The sequence below is a fragment of the Arvicola amphibius genome, chromosome 6 (assembly GCF_903992535.2).
Source record: "Arvicola amphibius chromosome 6, mArvAmp1.2, whole genome shotgun sequence".
In the NCBI taxonomy this organism is placed as follows: domain Eukaryota; kingdom Metazoa; phylum Chordata; class Mammalia; order Rodentia; family Cricetidae; genus Arvicola; species Arvicola amphibius.
The window spans coordinates 17162499-17182611 of NC_052052.2; the positions used below are offsets into that span (position 1 = coordinate 17162499).

Consider the following 20113-nt stretch of genomic DNA (forward strand, 5'->3'; position numbering starts at 1 on the left):
ATGCCGCAGCCAACAGGTGGGACGCAGGCGCAGGGAAGAAGGGGTACGCATGGTCCCCGAGACACGTCACGGCTCTGCTGGGTGCCGCTGCTGAGGGCCTCACTACCTGGTAGGAGCAGCACGGGCACCTCCCAGGATTGTGGTTGTTAGCGCAGGTTGCGAGAACGCCAGGCGAGCTGCACAAGCCCAGCCCACCTGTCGGGCAGGTGGAGGTGAGCTGCCATACCCTGGGAACCAAAGCAGCCCCAACTTCTTCCTTTGGCCGCTAGAGGGGACTCCTCCAGGTGAGTGTCAGGTCTGGCCCCTACGCTTCAAGCGAGCTTGGCAGCGCAGCCAATTATCTCAGGATATCCCGCCCATCGCCTCCTGACAGCCACTTGCCTGCGCAGAAGCTCCGCCAGCCTGGGACTGGCAGACAGGGTGACAAATCAAGTCTCGACCTTTGAAAGCAAAACACTGACTGCAGCCCCCTGGCAACTCGGAGCTGGGAAGGGATCCAGGAGGCTGTACCTCGGGGTGGCACGGAGTGTCCCGGTTGCTTCTCCGGAACCTGGGATAGGTGGATCAAGAAGCAACGCCGCGGGTGAGTCCTGTCAAGACTGAGAGAAGGGGGACTTGAATTCAGGCTTGCTGTTTTAGGAAAAGCAACGCATTTTTTTTTTTTTTTTTTTTTTGCTATCTAACCTCTCCCTAGTATAAATACCGTCTCCCCTGCTGTGGCCAGCCTTGTCAGTTTGGGTCCTGTTGCCTCCGATTTTTTTTCTTCCATATTTGCAAGGAGGGTGGTCACGGGTTTGCCTTAATGAAGGTGATTCTGGGCGTTACCAGATGAGGAAGTGGAAGGTATTGCCAGCTCCAGCGTCCTGGAAATAGCCGGCGGAGCCTGCAGATGGCTAGACGGAGCCCGGTGCTTGGTACTGGAACAGAGGTGTGTCTCCGGTGCGCTGGAATGTCCAGTTCAATGGGAAAGGACCCGAGAATGCCACCCTTCGGAGCTCACAAGCCCCGGGAAGGGAAAGCTTGACATGAAACCGATAGTCTCTAGTCAAACTAAATCGTCAGGTGGTGGCAAGACCTACACAACACACACACACACACCCTTGTTTTCGGTTACAGCTGATTTCTAAATCATCTATTTTTCATGGCCGTGAGGCTGGTTTTCTCTCTGGAAAACTTGCTCGGTGGGATTAATGGAGTACTTCGTTTAGATGAGGCCGGGGGACTGGAGTGGAAGCAGGCACTTGGTGAATTCTCTTTCCCTTCTTGGGTCAGTGACCATGCGCTGTGACTGTCAACACCTAGTTGGCTGTGTGCCTCTTGGACATATGTCGGTCCTGGAAAAGTGCGTTGAAACCAACACTAAACTGTCACCAGACCAAAGTGTGAGCCTTAGAAGGGAGTGCAACCTGCAGAGTCCACGGAGGCTTCTGAGTGACTGTGTGCTAGCCCAGGGAGGGCCTCCCTCTGCTCTGTCTTCCTGCTTTTAGAGCCCTGCGGGTTCCCCAGGTAGAGAGGGAAGCTGGAGCTGCTGTTTAAAAGCCAATGAACGAGAGAGAGAGAGAGAGAGAGAGAGAGAGAGAGAGAGAGAGAGAGAGAGAGAGAGAGAGAGAGAGAGAGCGCTGCACTGGACTGGAGAAGGTTAGAAGGCCTGAATTCCTGCTGTCCTTTCTAGCTGTGTGCTTTCTCTGACATCCTGTGGGTGGGGCTGGGTATATCTGTTTGTGGTTACACATTCTGAATAAGGCTTTTTTCTTTCTTTCTTTTTTTGCCACAGTATACCAGGGGCTCTGCATTTAGTCAGGAGTGGGTGTATATGCCAGTCACCTTGCCAGGCTCTGAACTAAGGTCTCCAGAGGAAGCAGGGGGCCCCTTCAGCCCCAGACTGGATGCAGCTCTAGGTCTCTCCCAGGTAGAAGGAACCCTAGCCTACCCTCATTAACGATGCCAAGACAGAGATGCAGACATTTAACACGGCATTGCTTTCGCACACATGCAGTCTAATGGAGAGTAATTATTCCCTCCCAGCCATTGGGCAATCCTATATTCATTGGGTCTCACAGGTAAGAAACGTGGGTCAGCAAGTTACCTGATGAGGGTGTCTTAGGCAGGAACTCTGTCTCAGCGGGAAAACAGCAGCCGTGAGGTAACTTTAGTCCCTTTGACGAGGTGCAGGTCTTCGTGGCTGCCCTGTCCTAAGCCTGCACTTGGCATCTCCTTGGTGCTGGGCATGAGGTTCATCCTGTGACATCAGTGCATGTCATTGACAGTCCTAGGCGTGGAACATGGGACAGAAGGAAGCCGAAACTGGGGGATACACAGTGTTTTGAGGCCTGGACCTTGGCAGAGACTGTTTAGCACATGCTGAGCCCTTAACTCTTTCTTGGGTGCATGCTTGGGTGATGGAGCATGCGTATATATGAATAAGCTACAGGATTAAATTGGAGAATGGGCCTAACATGGCTTAGTGGCGCAAGGCACTTGCTCCTAACCTTGATGAGCTGAGTTCAGTCCCCACGACTAATGTGTAGGATGGAAGAACTGACTCTGCAAAGTTGTCTTGTGACTTCCAGATGTGTGCTATGTCACACATGCGTGTGTGCATGCACATACACACAATAATGTTAGAAAAATCAGAACTAAATAAAGTAATACTAGTGGCGTTTGGCACGTGGCAGCCATCTTCCGTGTTCACCTTCACATGCCGTGTTCCGTCGAGTTCTTACCGCAGCCGGTGGGATGGAAACATGATCCGTGTTTAATGGCTATGGAAACTGACTCAAAAGCTGAGTGACAGGGTAGAGGTACACAAGGGAGCACATGGCAGATCAAGAGCAATTCAGAATGTCTGAAGGGGCCAGAGAGATGGCTCAGCAGCTGAAGGCGCTTGTCCAGCAAGCCTGACAGCCTGAGTTTGATCCTTGGAACCCATTGTGGGAGGACAGCACCAACTCCCACAACCTCCATCGGCACATGATAGCGCTCGTACTAACACATCACGACGATAATAAATTAAATGGTTATAGCATAAAATATGATAAACGGATTATACAATGGAATCATATGGTTTTTGTTGGTACTTCGAGTGGGGTTATTTCGCTTTGTATGTTCGATTTTTTTTCTAAGCATAAGAAGATCTTACAGAACCTTTTGCTGTGGTGGTTGGGTTTTTGACCATGAGCTGCTGGCACGAGTTTTCTCTTCGGTAGGAGAACTTTGAGAAACACTGAAAATACCAGTTCAATTAACAGGGTGATTGTCATCCCTGCTCCTACTTGAAGCCACATGACAATCCACACTTCACAGATAAGACGCTGAGCCACCCAGAGACAAACTGACATGGGCATCTGGTCCCACATCCCAGAAGAGTGCCCTCCTATGCCAGGATTTTCTTCACATTCTTTCCTTCCTAAATTGAAAACCCCATGATTTGGTGGTTGGGTTGGGTTGGGTTGGGTTTTTAGTGTTGTTACTGCTGGATTGGTTTACTCTAAGACAAGATCTCATTATATTGCCCAGGCTATCCTGTGGTCCTGCCTAGCCTCGGCCTACCCTGAGTGCTGGGATTGCTAGCATGTGCCTCCACACCTGATGATGGTTCCTATTGGATGCTCACGGGATCTATCTGTTGATTTTGGAGACCTGGAGAAGTGGATGTGGTCAGTCTTTTGTCTCGTCCTCAAGCTTATAAAGGAAAGGAAGGTATAAATTAGGATTGATAGGAAGAAGGAAGGCAAGGAGGAAAGGAAATGGGATGTCTGGGGGCCAGGAATGAAGCTTTTAAAGGACAGTCTCTTTTTTCGGGGGTCAGAAGCCCGACAATCAGGCCTTCGTGGCCCCCTTTTGCTTGGCCAGACATGCTTTGCATGAAGCGCTTTCTCAAACAATGAGGCTGGGTGCCATGTCTCCTGTACATGAGTTTTTCATGTCCTTCTCCACCGTACAGAGCTTGGCCAGAGTCAGAAGACACCTTCGCCCTTCTGCTTGGGGGAGACCATGAGCTGCCTCAGGAGAGCCTGAAGGGAAGGCTGTAAGTCAACCCAGAGCGCTCAGAGAAGAACGCATTTTGCTGAGGAAGAGACCTAGGAGGCTGCCGGAAGGAGGGGAACACCAGGAGAGATGGTTCCCAGTTTGCACCCTGCCTAGCGGAAGCCCCAGCTCCCAGCCGGGCCAGGTGGGATGTGCCACTAGACAGCCATGGATGGGGCCCACAGCGCAGGCCTGCAGCTGCAGCCATTCCCGACCACCAGCAGTTCCGTGAGCCTGAGCAGCAGCGAGGGCTCCTTCTCCTACAAGGCAAGCACTGTCCTTTGGGAATGTTGTGGGTTTCTAAATGGCCTCACAGGTGTCCCCTGTGTCTGTATGCTGATGACTAGCTGAGACAGGCAGGTGCGCCACAGTAGAGCGCAGCATGGAATCCAAATGTAAGAAATGCTCACTCAAACACATAAAAATAGGGCTAGGGAGATGGCTTAGGCAGGAGGGTGCTCTACCAGACGAGGGTGGGGGCTGGAGTTTGGATCCTCAGCACCCATGTAAATGCCAGGCAATTTTGGCATGCTGTCTATAATCCCAGCCCACAGGAGGCAGAGACAGGGGAGGCCCTGGAGCAAGCTGTCTAGCTAGACTGGCCAGGTCAGCCAGCTCTGAGTTCAAGCCAAAAAACCTGGCTTCAATAAATAAGGTGGAGAACAAATCATGAGAACTCTGGAGGTTGACCTCTGACCTCCACATAGCCCTGCACCTGCACACACATGCAAATATACCACACACACTGAAATCGCATTGATAAATACAAATGTTGAGAAAAATACATTAAATGAGGAGTTAAAACTGGATACACTTCCAGTTAGGAGATTTGAGGTTTGTTTATTAATATCTACTTTATTTTATATGTATGTGTGTGTGTCTGTGCACCTTGCCCAAGGGGGTCAGAAACGGTGTTTCCTCTGGATCTGGGGTTACAGATGGGTGTGAGTCAGCATGTGGGAGCTGGGAACCAAACCCAGGTCCTCTCTGAGAGTAGTGCATACTCTTAACTGCTGAGCCATCTCTCCAGTTCAGAAGATTTGGGTTCTAGTTGAGAGTCTCTGTGTTCACATCTCAGTCTGCTTTGTCTTTTTCTAGTGTTTTTTAAGATCTGGAGCCACACTGTTCAGAAGGTTTAGGATCCCGTTTCAGTTCCCCCTCCTGGTGGAATACTTCCCCACAGCACTGACGGTGGGATACTTCCCACAGCACTGACAGTGGAATATGTCCCCCACCACAGGCTTCCAGGATGACTGCCCAGTCGCCTGTTGAGCTGCTCTGTGGGAATCCGCATGAGAGCTTCCCTGTGGCGGGCACTCAGGTTGTTTAGACTATGGGATGATGTGACTCATCATCATGACTGAGGGCCATCCCCGGTGCTCATCTCGGATGATTTCCTTGGGTGTGTTTTAGACTGTTTCCTATGAATAGGTAAAGGTTTTCATGTCAAACTTTGGTGCCCCTAACGAAGCATATAGAGACTGGAATCGGTTTTTGTTTGTTTGTTTTTTGTTTTCCTCTGAATCAGTTGGTTTCTTAGTTTTATTTCCTTTCACTGGGATAGAAGCAACTTCAGGGAGAAGCTCATAATTCTGGGTCATAGCCTGTCATAGCAGTGAAGTCACAGTGGCTGGAGCTTGAGGGAGTTGGTCACATAACATCCATAATCTGGCTCAGAAAGCAAAGAATGCACACATGCATGCTAGTGCTCAGATCCCTTTCTCCCTTTCCTCCAGGGAATGGTGCCGCCCACAGTGGGCAGTTCTTCCCACATCAGTTAACCTGAGACAGCCCGCACAGACATACCCACAGGCCAACCAGATCCAGGCAATCCTTCATTGAGACTTCCTGCCCAGGTGACTCTCAGTTGTGTTGAGTTGACAATTAAAAGACCCAGGGGCTGGAGAGATGGCTCAGTGGTTAAGAGCACTGGCTGCTCTTGCAGAGGACTCAGGTTTAGTCCCTTGTACCCACATGGCAGATCCAGGGGATCCCACTCCTCTTCTGACCTTCCTCGGGCCCTGCATACGTGTGATACATATACATACACTCAGGTGCACACACGTGTGCTTAAAATTAAATAAGTTGTCTCACAGTCGAGACTGATAACACCCTGGGCTGAAGGAGACTTCGAGATCACCATCGTTCTGATTTTATGGATTGGGGAACTGGAGGCAAATGGTGGGAAGGGACATACTTGAGATCATGTAGCACATTCATAGGGAAAGCTCCGGCTTATTTTTAGCTCTGAGTGATGATAGGAATCTCGACAAGTCACGAGCCTTGAGCTTTCGTTCTGCCCCAGTGCTGTGCTGCGTTCTTCAAATGTATTTTCCCCTTACAGTCTTCTCATCGACACTGAAAGTACATACACTCTTCCTCACCTTAAAGTGACAGTAACATCTGCCTCCTGGCTGTTAGGAGGAGCAAATGAATCCGGCCACATGAAGCTTGGAACAGTGACCCACATACTATGGGCAGCTTTCAGCGGGTGGCTGCTAGCAGCATTTTCATCTTCACTTTGGGGACAAGGAAACTGAAGCGTGAGGTTTTATGGTAGCATGCTCTTAACCACCTTACTGGCATCATGGCTCCTCCGCCAGGGCCCTCTCTGCTTCAGCAGACTCCTGAGTGTCCCTGTCACCCTGTAGGCCAGGGCAGGTGCTGGGGAGAGAGACACAAGAGGAGAATGAAAGGGCTGTTTTCATCTTAATTCCATCCGATCAGGGAGGCTGGATACATGCATATGGAGTTCTGAGAGTCTGCCTGAAATTAGGCTCGCTGTAGAGAGAGCAAGAGCCCGGCCCTGACGTTCCTCGCCGGTTCCATCCCACCTAGGTAGCTCCCATGCAGAGTTGGGTCTATTTCAAAGTCAAGGTGGCATGATTTTCCTGCCCTCTGATCTTTCCATGAAAGCCTGCCGTTTCTGCCTGTCTCGTGGCCGCCGCCGTGTTCTTGGAGGAGGGGTGAGTGACAGGCAGAACAGCAGCGGTGAGGATGGGGGATCCAGCTCAGCTTCATCCTCACGTGGAGGGGTGGAGTCCGTGATGGTTCCCCAGCCCTGGCTGACTACCAGCCATACTTGGTGAGCTCGGGCTCAGCCTTGAGCACATCTCTTTGTCTGCACCCTCTCCCCCTTGTTCTCCCTTTGCAAATCCCGGTCCAGCAAACCTGGGGCAGGATAGGTCTCCACAACGACCTGCCATTAGGGAAAAAAAATGTGGTGGTGTGCATAGTGGCGCACACCTTTAATCCCAGGACTTGGGAGGCAGAGGCAGGTGGATTTCTGTGAGTTCCAGACCAGCCTGGGCTACATAGTGAGACTCTGTCCCTGCCCCCCCCCCAAGAAGGAAAGAGGGAGGGGGAAGGAAGAACTAGAGCAGAGAGGTGGCAGTATAGAGTGCTGAGACCTTGGACTTTGTACTCAGACAGGCTGACGTCAAGTCCTGGCTTTGATATGTCTTGAGTTAAAGCCTAGGGAAGTCATAGACCTGCAGGTGAGGCTAGAATTTTGCCCTATAGGGTAATTAGGAGGATGGCTGGAATGCCCAGAATGAGGAACCCCAAGTCACATGAGTCATCCATTTCTGCTTGGGAAACTCTACCAATCCACCCAATTCCTTTATCACGTGTTCCGACACTTCCCAGTGGGAAATATGGGTCCTTTGTCCATAGTTAATTAACAGATATTGCCGTAAGCATCCGTATGTGTTGAGCATTAACTGTAGCAGGAACTGTACTGATCCTCCCAAGTTGGTTATAACTTCATCTTACATGTAGGGAAACTGGAACAGAGAAGCTCATTAACTTGCCCGAGACCACACAGTCTATGTAAAAGCTGGAATTTGAATCATCTACTCATGGCCAAGGTCCATGGTCCTGGCCACCATTTTATGCTGTTTATAGAGTGCCAGGCAGTCAGCTAGACTCCCTCTGTTCCTACCACTGGTGACAAGTGTCGGGATGGCTAGCGCAAGGCAGGTAATGCCTCACCTGCTAACGACAGCGTCAGGGAGGTGGCCTGAAGCCAAGCTGCAGGTGTGGCAGACCTGGTTCGCTGGAGTGCATTCTTTGGAAGGCCAGCCACCCAAAGCCAGTCAAGAGGCAACTTACCTGTTTACAGCCCCAAGCCCAAAGCATTGTGGGAGATCAGCTTACGCTCCAAGAGATGGCTGTGATGCTGGCAGTGTTTAAATGGAGGCTGATGGTAGCAGACCTGAAAAGGACCTAGACACTGGCGTGTGAGCTGACTCACATGGATACTGAGATCCACATAGAGGGATTGCTTCTTGCCTGCAGCGGCCTTCCTGGAAGCATTTTATTTCCTTTCAGAGTCATAGGGGATTTAAAAAAAATCAATTTTGGATTAGAAAACATCAGCTTTGGGATCCTGCATCTGTGGGAGAGCCGGTCCTGCCCCTCAACAACCCACAGCCCTGTGGTGCAGGGGGAGGTGTGAAGTGGGCACAGGAGATCCCAGCACTCGGGAGGCAGAGGCAGGCGGATCTCTGTGAGTTTGAGTCCAGCCTGGTCTACAGAGCAAGTTCCACGACAGTGAAGGATACACAGAGAAACTCTGTCTCAAGAAAACAAAACAATAACAATAACAACAACAAAAACAACAACCAAGCAAACAAACTAAAAAAAATGATAGTAAAAGTGAGCCATGGGAGCCAGGCTCGTTGGCACACTTAGGAGTGCAGGCCGTGCAGTAGGACCAGAAAGTCAAGGGCATCCTTAGGTATATAATGAGTCAAGGCCAGCCTAGGCTACAGGAAATGTTGTCTTTAACAAAACTATAGCAGTCGCTAGAATCATTTCAGCATTTACTGCACCGTGTGCTGCTTCAGCTCTATATTATGGCCCAGAGACTTGAGGTCATTCCCCACAGAGGCAGGACCCCACTCAGGTCTGCTGTCCTGAATCCCTAGAGGAGCAGAGAGAGGCGCCTCTGGCCTCTCCCCTGTCTCCTTGATGCTGAGGTTACAGGGAGCTTGCAGCCATGGCAGGAAGTAGTCTGAAGTGTCACTGCCTCTGTCCAATGGTCCCTTTCCAAGGTTCACTGTGAATAGATGACTGGGACCCCTAGCTTTTGCCTCATGAACGGGCGCCCTTTCATTCAACAGGTGTCTCCATTTAGGTAATGTATGATTATCCTAAACATAAGGATTGCTACTTCTCATCCCAAAATTATAGGGGGGTGGCAAAGAGTCCTGGCTTGAGCTGGGCCCTGCTGGCCATGCATGGGCATGATCTGCTCCGCTGGCCTGGTCTCGTGCCTCCTCCGGTGATGTCTGTGAGAAGCAGTGCCTGACAGCATTTGTCCTGCCACCTGCTCATCCTGCCACCTCCACTTTCTGCAGGAAAGCTGGAGCCGGGTGAGGACTGGGGGAGGCGGGGCCTCCAACTACTCACCCCTCCCCTCCGAGGTGATAGGTTCTCAGAACACACAGATAGCCTTAGCCTGCACCAGGCAGTGTGGACCACACGCCCCTCAGCTGGGACCTGCTTGTTCCCGTTTGTACCTTAAGGGCCATGTCTGTGTTCCTAGTCCCTAAGAGTCGGTGTTGGTCATATACTTGTGCCTCTCACTGTGAATAATCCCCCCAGGGACCAAGGATAACTCTTCAGCAACTGAGGGAGCTGCTGGGGGTCCAGTGAGGAAGCCATTGGCCAAGCCTCCAGAGCTAGAGTCCCATCTTCAAGCTCTGAGGTTAGAGGAGGAAATTCAGGCAGGATCCTTCTTGACTATGAATGCCTCGTGCCAAACCCTGAGGGCAGCTGGTGAATGTGTGTTCAAACTGTGTAACCCCTGGGCGGTGGCAGCTGTCCATGACTTTAAATGTTCATAAAACTCAACTACGCACCACTTCACAAGGGTTCGGGGGCATAATTAGCTCTGATGAGGCCCTTGGAGACACTCAGATGGGAGGGCATGAGCGATGTCTGTTTGTTACTCACTGTGACGGTCTGTAACCGGCTATTAAGCGTTAAGATTAATGTGCCGCACAAATGGCTTTGCTGAGCAAACTCAGCTGCCTGCGTCAGCACCAAGTGGAGTACTTAGTGCCCCACCCCCACCCCCAGTTCCTTCTCACCTCTGAATAAACTCAGAGAACACCCTGGAGACCGTGTGGGGCCAGCATTCTTATCAGGAGTCCAGAAGTCACACTTCTGATCCTAGGCCTTCCTGTCTGTGCCCTGGTCGGGTTGTGGTACCTACCTCTCCAAGGTTTACTTTATGCGTCCGTGAGCTTCCAGCTCTGCTTGCTGAGAAGAGATTAAAGTGGAACATTACCTCTTAGGGCTCTTTGGGGCACTTGCTGTTTGGTTTGTTTTAGTTTGGGATTTTGTTTTTGATTTTATTTATTTTGGGGTATATGTGCATGTGTGTGTGTATCTGTCTGTCTGTCTGTCGGTCTGAGTGTATATATGTGCTCCACATGTCTTCAGGAGTCCTCAGAGATCAGAAGAGATGTCGGGAATCCCTGGAAATAGCTACAAGTTTGTGAGCTACTATGTGAGTGCTGGGAATTAAACCCAGGTCCCCTGCAAGAGCACTAAGAGCTCGGAACCACTGAGCTCTCTCTCTCCAGCCCCGTGGGGTTTTGGTGTTTTTTTTTTTTTTTTTTTTTTTTTTTTTTGGTATTTTTCGAGACAGGGTTTCTCTGTGGCTTTGGAGCCTGTCCTGGAACTAGCTCTGTAAACCAGGCTGGTCTCGAACTCACACTGATCCACCTGCCTCTGCCTCCCGAGTGCTGGGATTAAAAGCGTGCGCGCCACCACCGCCCGGCTCCGTGGGTTTTGATTTTTACTTATTTGTTTATTTTTGGGGCAACGTCTTGCTATGTAGCCCAGTCTGATCTTGTACTCACTATGTAACCAAGGATGGCCCACTTCCCCAGTGCCGAGATCATAGGTGTGTCCACCACCATGGGCTGTTTTCACTTTAATTCCATCTGATCAGGGAGCCTGGATACACATGTATGGGAGTCTTGAAAGTCTACCTGGAATTGGGCTCGCTGTAGAGAGAGCAAGGGTCCTGATGTTCCTCGATGATTCCACCCCATCTCAGTAGCTCCCAGGTAGAGTTGGGTCTATTTCAAAGCCAGTTCTCTTAGGCTTGTATGTATCCCAAAGGGAAAATATAGAGATGGCCTCCCCCGTCACGTGTGAGCCTTGTGTGAATGCCAGCCTTGACGGGGCCTCCCTGTCACGTGTGAGCCTTGTGTGAATGCCAGCCTTGACGGGGCCTCCCCATCACGTGTGAGCCTTGTGTGAATGCCAGCCTTGACGGGGCCTCCCCGTCACGTGTGAGCCTTGTGTGAATGCCAGCCTTGACCATGAAACCCTTCACTGTGAGATGCCCTGGTACTTAGATTAGTTTGTCTTTGTGGGTTTCCTAGTTTTCACTTCCCCATTCCTTCTCATCAGCTCTCCCTGATGCGGTGTTAGCTTGTCTGGGTGGCAGGACGCTTTCCCCTTGTTTAGCTCTTCTGTCCTCTCGTCAGCCTTGTTCTTTTCATCATTGTGCTATCAAAGGACAGCATAGTCTCTCTGTGAAAGTCATAGTGGCTCAGTTACAAGTTGAACCATATGAAACCACTGTTTTCTCTGTCAAAAATAGTCAGATAAGGGGACGGCAGAGATGGCCCAGCAGTTAAGAACATGCGCTATTCTTGCAGAGGATGTGGGTTCGGATCCCAGCACCCACATGACAACTTACAACTGTGTCTAACTCTAGTTCTGGGGGAACTGATGACCACCCCCCTTCCCAGCCTGTGCAGACACTAGGCATGCAGGAAATGCACATACATGCATTCAGGCAAAACATTCAAGTACATAAACATGAGCAAACATTTAAAATGGTCATCTGGGGCAGGAGCTACAGCTTAGGTGATAGGGTACCTGCTGACCTTTTAAAAATGATGAGCACAGTATGCCTGACACAGAGCTATGTTCACAGTATGCTGTGTAGATCAGTGCTGTGCCAGGAGTTGGGGGGAATTGGGGTGGCAGTGGGGTGAGGGTGGGGTGGGGGTGGGAGGCTTCAGACCCCCTGGATCTAGAGCTACAGGCAATTGTGAGCTGCCTCACTTCGATGCTGGAAAGGGAACTCTGAGAACAATATACACTCTTTAAACCTGGAACCGTCTCTCCAGCCTCAAGGTTTTATGGTTTCTGAGATAATATCTCAAGGATGGCCTTGAACTCTCCTGTCTCCACTACAGTCTTGCTGGGATGACAGGTGTGGCCACCACACCCTGCTCTTACTGTCATTTTTGTCACCTGTGCTTCCTAATTATTCTATCCTAAATGTATGTCGAGTAATTCTTTTATTTAAAAAAAAAAAAAGTATCATGCCCAGGAGCCTGATTCTCATCACTAGGGTGATTATAAATGAGGTTTGCACTGATTAATAACTGAAAAGTCCACACTGAAGCTGGCTACTTGAAAGGTTCTTGCTAAGCTCTAAGACTTCCCTGGCAAGATGGTGGTGGTAGAAGCCCCAGCCTGTGTTTCTTTTCCTCCACACTGGGTTCTACACGTTACCTTTCTGTTTAAGATGGTGGCGGGTCAGTGCCTCTCAGAGGCTAGTAGGGCAAGTTTAGGCCCGTTCAGGTCACTGAGAGGAGGAGGACAACCAAGTATAGTGTTTTCTGGACGTTTTCAGCTCAGGACAGTGCCCTGTGGATCTCTAAAGAGCTGGGTGACTGACACCTGGGTGGTCTGGAGGGAGGGGAGTGTGGGCCTTGTTCCGGTTTTGTTTGGAGGCAGACGGCTGAATATCACATATGCCCTGGTACCTATTGACCTAAGTGCCACTCCCTTCTGTTCTGTGACCCTTCAGGAAAACTTGATTGGCGCTCTCTTGGCAATTTTTGGGCACCTCGTGGTCAGCATCGCCCTTAACCTGCAGGTGAGTCTCAGGTGCCAGCGCTGTCCCGGGCAGAGGAGCAGTGGGGGTGAGCCAGGTCTGCTGTCTGCTCTCTGGGGGGACCCCGTCTGCTGCCTGAATGTCTCGACAGTCTTTGTCCTCCTTCCTCTCCCATGGGTCACATCCTCCAGTTTTCTTCATGTGTGTGCGTGTGTGGCGTATGTGCTTGTGCTCATGTGTTTGCAGGTGGGCACGCCTGCTTATGGAAGCCAGAGAGCCATGGTGAGTGCCCTCCTCGATTGCTCTCCACCCTCTTTATTTGTTAAGATTTCTTTCACTTCGAATTATGTGTCAGCAGGGGATGTGTACACACGAGTGTGGGCGCTTACGGAGTCCAGAGGCATCAGATTCCCCTGGAGCTGGAGTTATGGGTGGTACCCGAAGTGGGTCCTCTGGCAGAGCAACACTGCCCCTAACCACGGACTGGGCTCTCCATCCCCACCATATTTCTTTTGAGTCAAGCTTTTTCACTGAACCTGGAGCTCAGTGATAGCAAGACCAGCTGGCCAGCAAACTACTTCCTGTTCCTTTCTCCCCAGTGCTGGGATTACAGACAGTCACTGCCATACCTGGTTTTTCACGCGGATGGTGAGGATCCAAACTCACGCTTGTACAGCAGACGTCTCTCTGATAGTGCTGTCTCCCCAGCCAAGCCCCGGCCTTCTCTCTAGCAGTGACATCTTAGCCACAGGCCCAGGTCTTGTCTCACGCTGCCCTATGCCTCCAGCTGCTGGGACCATCATGGGCCATCACCCTCAGCTGTGATTCCAGTACTGTCAGTGCCTAGAGTGTCAGGCACAGGGATGGCAGCAGTTACCATAGAAACTCCACAGCGCCTGGCCTGGTGGTGGCCACAGCTGTGCTGTGCAGCAGCCGACATCTGGGGGAGCTTCCCCTGGGGTCCCAGGGCTCTGGTTCCAGGAAACAAGAATATTCCCATGCCGGGTGGCCACTACAGGAGTCAGTGGGTAAATGTCCTCCGTTAGATTTCTCAGAGGTTCTTCAAGGCCCGCCCTGAGCCCCAGGCACAGTACACATGCCTGTTACCCCTGCACTCAAGAGGTGGGGGGCAGAAAGATTTTGATTTCTTTTCTTTTTTTCTATTTATTTATTTATTTATTTATTTGCATGTGAGTATTTGACTGTCTGTTTGACTGTATGTCTGTGTGCCATGTGTGTGTCTGGTGTCTGTGGATGTCAGATTAGATCCCCTGAAACTGGAGTTATGCACGGTTGTGAGCCACATGAGGGGCACTGAAAACTAAACCCGGGTTCTCTGGAAGAGCATATGTGCTCTTAACCCCTGAGCCATCTCTCCAGCCCTGAAGATTGAAATTTCAAGACCAGCTTGGGTGACATGAGACAGTGTCTCAAGAGGAAGAGAGGGGCTGGAGCGATAGCTTAATGGGTGAAGTCCTTGTCCTGCAGGTTCCTAGAACCTGTGTCAAAAACAGCCAGTTGTTGCGGTGTGCGTGTATAAATCAGTGCCAAGGTGGTAGTAGGTGAGACTGGGGCTCACTGGCAAGCCAGCCTAGTCTACGTGTCAAGCTTGGGTCAATGAGTCACTCTGTCTCAAAAACCATGGCGAAAGACTGTTTCCTCTGGCCTACACGCACACATACACACACACACAAACACACACACACACACACACGTGCGCGCACACATGCACACACATGAGTGCATATCCACATACATGTAAACATGCACTCCCTACATGCACGTGCGTGCATATCTACATACATGTGAATATGTACACATAATCACAAAAAAAATGTCCATTTCCAGGTCCCACCCACATCACCCCCCAAACCTGACTCAGGCCTCCATGTGTGGTTTTAAAAGTGGAGTGTCAGCTGGGATTCCTTCATTAGAGTCTTTCATGTGCTCTAAACACTTGGTTAAATATCTGGTCAAATCGCATTTCTTCTTTGACTTCTAGAAATACTGCCACATCCGCCTGGCAGGCTCCAAGGACCCCCGGGCCTACTTTAAGACCAAGACATGGTGGCTTGGACTGCTCTTGCTGCTGCTGGGAGAACTGGGCGTGTTCGCCTCCTACGCCTTCGCCCCTCTCTCGCTCATCGTGCCCCTCAGTGCCGTCTCCGTGATAGGTAAGCCCCAGCCTTCTCTCCACCCAGGACCCATGGTCTGTGTGACCCGAGCGCCATCAGGAGGCTCGGAGCACTCCTATTAAACACACACACACACACACACACACACACACACACACACACAATTGGGGCCAGGCGTGTTGGTGCACACCTTTAATCCCAGAATTTGGGGGGCAGAGGCAGGCTGGTCTGCATAGTGAGTTCTTGGACAGCCAGGGCTATGTAAGGAGACCCTGCCTCAAAAAAAACAAAAACAAAAAACAAAAAATAAACCCCCACTACTCTTGGCAGCTGGAGACGTGGCTCAGTAGTTAAGAGCGTTGACTGTTCCTGCAGAAGAAGTGCTCAGGTTCGATTCCCAGCATCCACATGGGACTGCAACTCCAGTCTCAGGAGATCCAATGCCCTCTCCTGTCCTCTTCAGACACAACATATGTGTGAAACACTGATTTATGTGCTGGGGAAACACCCATACACACACACAAAAATAAATATTAAAAACAAAAACAAGAACACTCTTGTGGCTTCATTCTGAGAGGGAGTGAAGCAAGAGACACGGAAAGGCTTTGGGGGCAGGAAACGGAAGAGGGGATGTGATGGGATTGTATTTTAATTTAAAATATATGTAAAAAAAATAAATACTGTTAAAAAAAAAAAAGAGGCACCTTTGCTTTGGTAAGAACATCTACCATCTATGTCACCCACAGGCCCAGCTCTGAGCACTCTGTGGGGGGAGACTGTAGCACCCATTTTACAGATAGAGGAAGTGAGGTGCATGACACCAGTGGCAGGCAGGGGTGCGAGCCAGGGTCTCCGCCTCCAGACCGTGTTTAAGATTCAGAACATTTTCTTTAGAATGGCTTTGATGGCCACTGCAGAAGAAGTTCAGCCTTCATCCAAGTGTCTTCACACTGGCAAGGCCTACGACTTTCATCTCTTCACCGTCTTGCACCTCTGAGAAACGCTGTTGGTGCTCAGGTCTTTCCCTGTCATCCCGGCCAATCGCATGCCATCATTACCTTTCCCACGTGTCATTTTCCCGTGATTTCCATATCAGAGCACCTGAACCGGCCAAAGATGAAAGAACTTTAATGCCCCAAGGTGACAGATAAAATCCAATTCTAAGAGAGACAGCCCAGGAGCTGAAACAATGGGCTCATCTTGAATGTCCCCTTCCATTTTTTTTTTTTTTTTTTTTTTTGGTTTTTCGAGACAGGGTTTCTCTGCAGCTTTTTTAGAGCCTGTCCTGGAACTAGCTCTTGTAGACCAGGCTGGCCTCGAACTCACAGAGATCCGCCTGCCTCTGCCTCCCGAGTGCTGGGATTAAAGGCGTGCGCCACCACCGCCCGGCTGTCCCCTTCCATTTTGCTAGCTCCACTCTGTGTGGCTCTCCCCTGCTCTCAGGAAAACAGCAAATCTTGGCACCTTACCTCTGCTTGAATTCTAAGGTCCTCTTCCCCGCAGGGAGGGCCTGTGTGTGACACGTGTGATAACTGCCCCTCCTGGGCTCAGGAAAGACGTCGTTAATCAATCATGATTGCCTAGGTTGGACCTCAGAATTCTCTGCTCTGCAGGCAGCCACTATCAATTATAAGAAACTAACAAAATGGAAAACTTGATTGGATCTCCGCATTGCTGCTAGAAGAACCCCCTTGGTGAAGCAGAGGGCTGGTCACCTGACTGCAGAAGATGTGCTGAGGTTTTCCACCCAGTATCTTCTCTATTAAATGTTGGAGAGAAACCCAGGCCCTCGTGCATGCTGGGCAAGTGCTTGCCGCTTAGCTACTAGGTCGGACCAGTATTTTTTTCTTTTCCCAGTGTTTTCTTCTAAGATGGTTTGAATGTCTCTGGTTAAGGCAAGTTTTTTAGCCATCTCTGTCTTCCCTGTTGTCTTCTGGATTGCCTCCTGCATTCAGGCCACTGCCAAGCCCCCATCGATGGTTAAATTTATATCTTTTTCTCTGTTTGTCCACTGCTGGGGTCTCTAATGACCTCTTGGAACCTTCATTCACAGTGAAGAAAAAATGACTGAGAGACCAACACTGTAGATATTAGTCTTTGATTTTGAGTAAGTAAACCAGCTTCAAACGTAGAGGCTGAGACCTGGGGGTACAGAATGATGGCCTGGTTGGGATCAGGCCCTGGTTTTGACACCCAGTGCAATAATAAATAAATAAGTAGGGTGAACTATGACAAGATTTGGGGGTCAGGCTGAAGAGATGGCTTAGAGGTTAAGAGCACTGGCTGCTCTTCCAGAGGTCCTGAGTTCAATTCCCAGCACCCACATGGTGTCTCACAACCATCTGTAATGAGATCTGGTGCCCTCTTCTGGTGTGCAGACATACATGCAAGCAGGACACTGTATACGTAACAAATAAATCATGAACATAAGATTTGGGAGTCAGCCGCTGGAGGTTAAGAAGCTCTTAGAACCTCCGAGGTCACCCTATGAGATCTCTGCTTAACATACTAACAGCTCATCCCATGTCTATTAAGACATTTTCTATTGCTGTTCCAAGTACCTCAATAACAAGAATCGTTTTATTATGAGCATTTTTATTATGAGCACTTACTGTATGCGGAATAATTTGCATATACAGTCTTATTTAATTGCCCTACAACTCAAAGAAGTACTAGTTTTCAGTGGGGTTTGTGGACCGATTCTGGGGTGGAGAGGCGAGGAGAGGAGATGGAGATAGGAATGATGGTGGAGATGCAAGAGAAGGGCCCCCCACTCAGAGTGGAGCTGTACGGTGTCAGTGTACCTGCTCTGCCGTGGCGAAATCCAAGCCACCTGTGGCCGCCCAAATAGATGACAGCAACAGCCAGACCCAGTACACCGTCTCCCAGAGTAGAAGACTGTCACTCAGGGAGTGACCTACCCGGGGCCACACAGCCAGCTGAAGCAGAGCTGGGCTAGTAATGGAGTCATTCATGGTGGCTGCCAGCCTTGTCCAATAGGTCGGCCCCAGGAATTTAAGTAAAGCTGTGACCCTGCAATAGTCAGGGAGGTGCCATGGGGGAGGTAGGGTGCAGGAGGAGAAAAGCTCTGGCCCGCACCGTCCTGAGTTCAAATCCTGCCTTTTCCTATCGGCGTCACCTCTTTTAACCTCAGGATCCCCATTTATCAAATAAGACTTAACTGTAGCACCCACCCCCTAATGTTGAGCGTCCAGAAGTCACCCATGTAAGTTGCTTCGTGCACAGTGGACTCTCGGGCTTATGAGAAATCCCACAGAAGGCTCTGGGAGGTCCCCTCTCCCAGATGAAGTGACTGAGGCTGAAACAGACCAAACCCTAAAGATCTCTGGGGGACATGTGCACATGAGCCACCCAGAGGGCATCAGTGGGGGGGGGCACCCCTCCACCTGGCAGCAACCTTATTCCTCTTCTCTCTCCTTGGCTTTTTTTTTTTTCAGCGAGTGCCATCATTGGAATCATATTCATCAAAGAAAAATGGAAACCTAAGGACTTCGTGAGTAAGTTTCTGATGGAGCCAGCCCTTCCCCATGAACCCATATTTTTATTAATCTACATTCTACCACTTGGTTCTTACCTCTGGCCCTTTCTATGTGTCCGACTCATTTGCCTCTCCATGGTGTCTTTCGCACCTAGATTTCTTCTCCTCTTCCTCTCTCTTCCGGGAAATCCCCCCTATCCCTCCCGCCTAACTATTGGCCATTTAACTCTTTATTAAACCAATCGAAGGCTCCTAAGGCAAAGTCACATCTTTACACTGTATTCAAAATGTTTAAACACATATTCCACAGTGAGTTTCAGTTCCTCTTCAGCCTGCCCATAAAGGGATTCTAGGCTTGGGACTTCCCTGTAAAGTGCACATTAGAACCTTAGAACCACAGTGCAGGGGCTGGGGGTGTGGTTCATTGGGAAGCCCACCCAGTGAACAAGGTTCTGGGTTCTACTCCTGGTACTGAAAAACCAAAAAGCAAAACATAGCCCACTCCCAGAATGACTACAATACATTAAGTGTTAGCAAGGATACAAGCAGCCCTTCCACACTACTGATGGGAGTGTAAATTGTTACAGGCATTTTTGGAGAGCCATGTCATGGTAACCATCAAACCAAACATCACCTACCCAGTGGCCCAGGGTTCCACTGCATACTTTATACCCAATAGAGATTCACACAGACAGGAGTGTCCACAGCAACACACTCTGCAACCCCAGGCAGCAAACACATGTGCCCAGCAGCAGACAATGGATACTTGGGTCGCTGTCACACAGGTCACTGCTCGACTGTAAGAATGAATGAACCCAGTTGGTACAGACAGACCTCACGAACACCATGCTGAGTGACCAAAGGAACTACACAAGTCCATGTCTATAAGAACCAAAGCAGTCGGTGCCCTCAATGGTGCTCAAAGTCAGTACAAATCAAATAAAAAAATTGTAAAGTTTTGTGGAACATTAATCAAATCAAGTAAGTAAACAATAAATTAAACCACACACACACACACCCACACACACACATTAAGGGGACCTGGAGAGATGGCTCAGTGGTTAAGAGCACTTGGTGGTCTTGCAGAGGACATGGGTTCAATTCCCAAGCCGCACATGGTGACTCACAACTGTCTGTAACTCCAGCTCCAGGAGCTCTGATGCCTTCTAACCCCCCCCCACACACACACACAAAAGCACCAGATACTCATTAGTGCACATACATGCAGGCAAATCACTCATACACATAAAAATATACAAGTAAATCTTACGAGAAGAAATTAAGGAAGGTTGCTCTTTTGAAGTAAAGAACAACCAAAAATACAAGTAGTGCCAGATGCCTGTCACAGGCTATCTGAGTTATGGTTTCTGTTGCTATGGTGAAATTCTACAACTGAAAGCAAGTTGGGGAGCAAAGGGTTTGTCTTATGCTTCCACACCCACAGTCTTTAATCGAAGGCAATCAGGACAGAAATTCAGGCAGGGCACGAACCTAGAGGCAGGAGCTGATGCAGAGACCATGGAGGAGTGTTGCTTACTCCCCACGGCTTGCTCAGCCTGCTTTCTTATAGAACCC

General features: G+C 49.9%; 1 protein-coding gene across 3 annotated transcripts in view; it reads left to right on the forward strand.

Moving 5' to 3' along the window:
* Positions 1-429: 429 nt before the first annotated feature.
* Positions 430-20113, forward strand: part of Nipal3 (NIPA like domain containing 3) — a 39858-nt gene continuing 20174 nt past the window's right edge. Inside the window, exons 1-6 of one of the 3 annotated variants that reach the window (XM_038335176.1) lie at positions 446-583; positions 3517-3699; positions 3944-4293; positions 12878-12946; positions 14907-15078; positions 18498-18557. In XM_038335176.1, coding sequence (XP_038191104.1) covers positions 4195-4293; positions 12878-12946; positions 14907-15078; positions 18498-18557 — 400 coding nt within the window. In that variant the 5' untranslated portion in view covers positions 446-583; positions 3517-3699; positions 3944-4194. Of the gene's footprint in view, positions 584-3516; positions 3700-3943; positions 4294-12877; positions 12947-14906; positions 15079-18497; positions 18558-20113 lie in introns of all 3 variants that reach the window. The other 2 variants (XM_038335175.1, XM_038335174.1) reach the window with 2 other exon arrangements.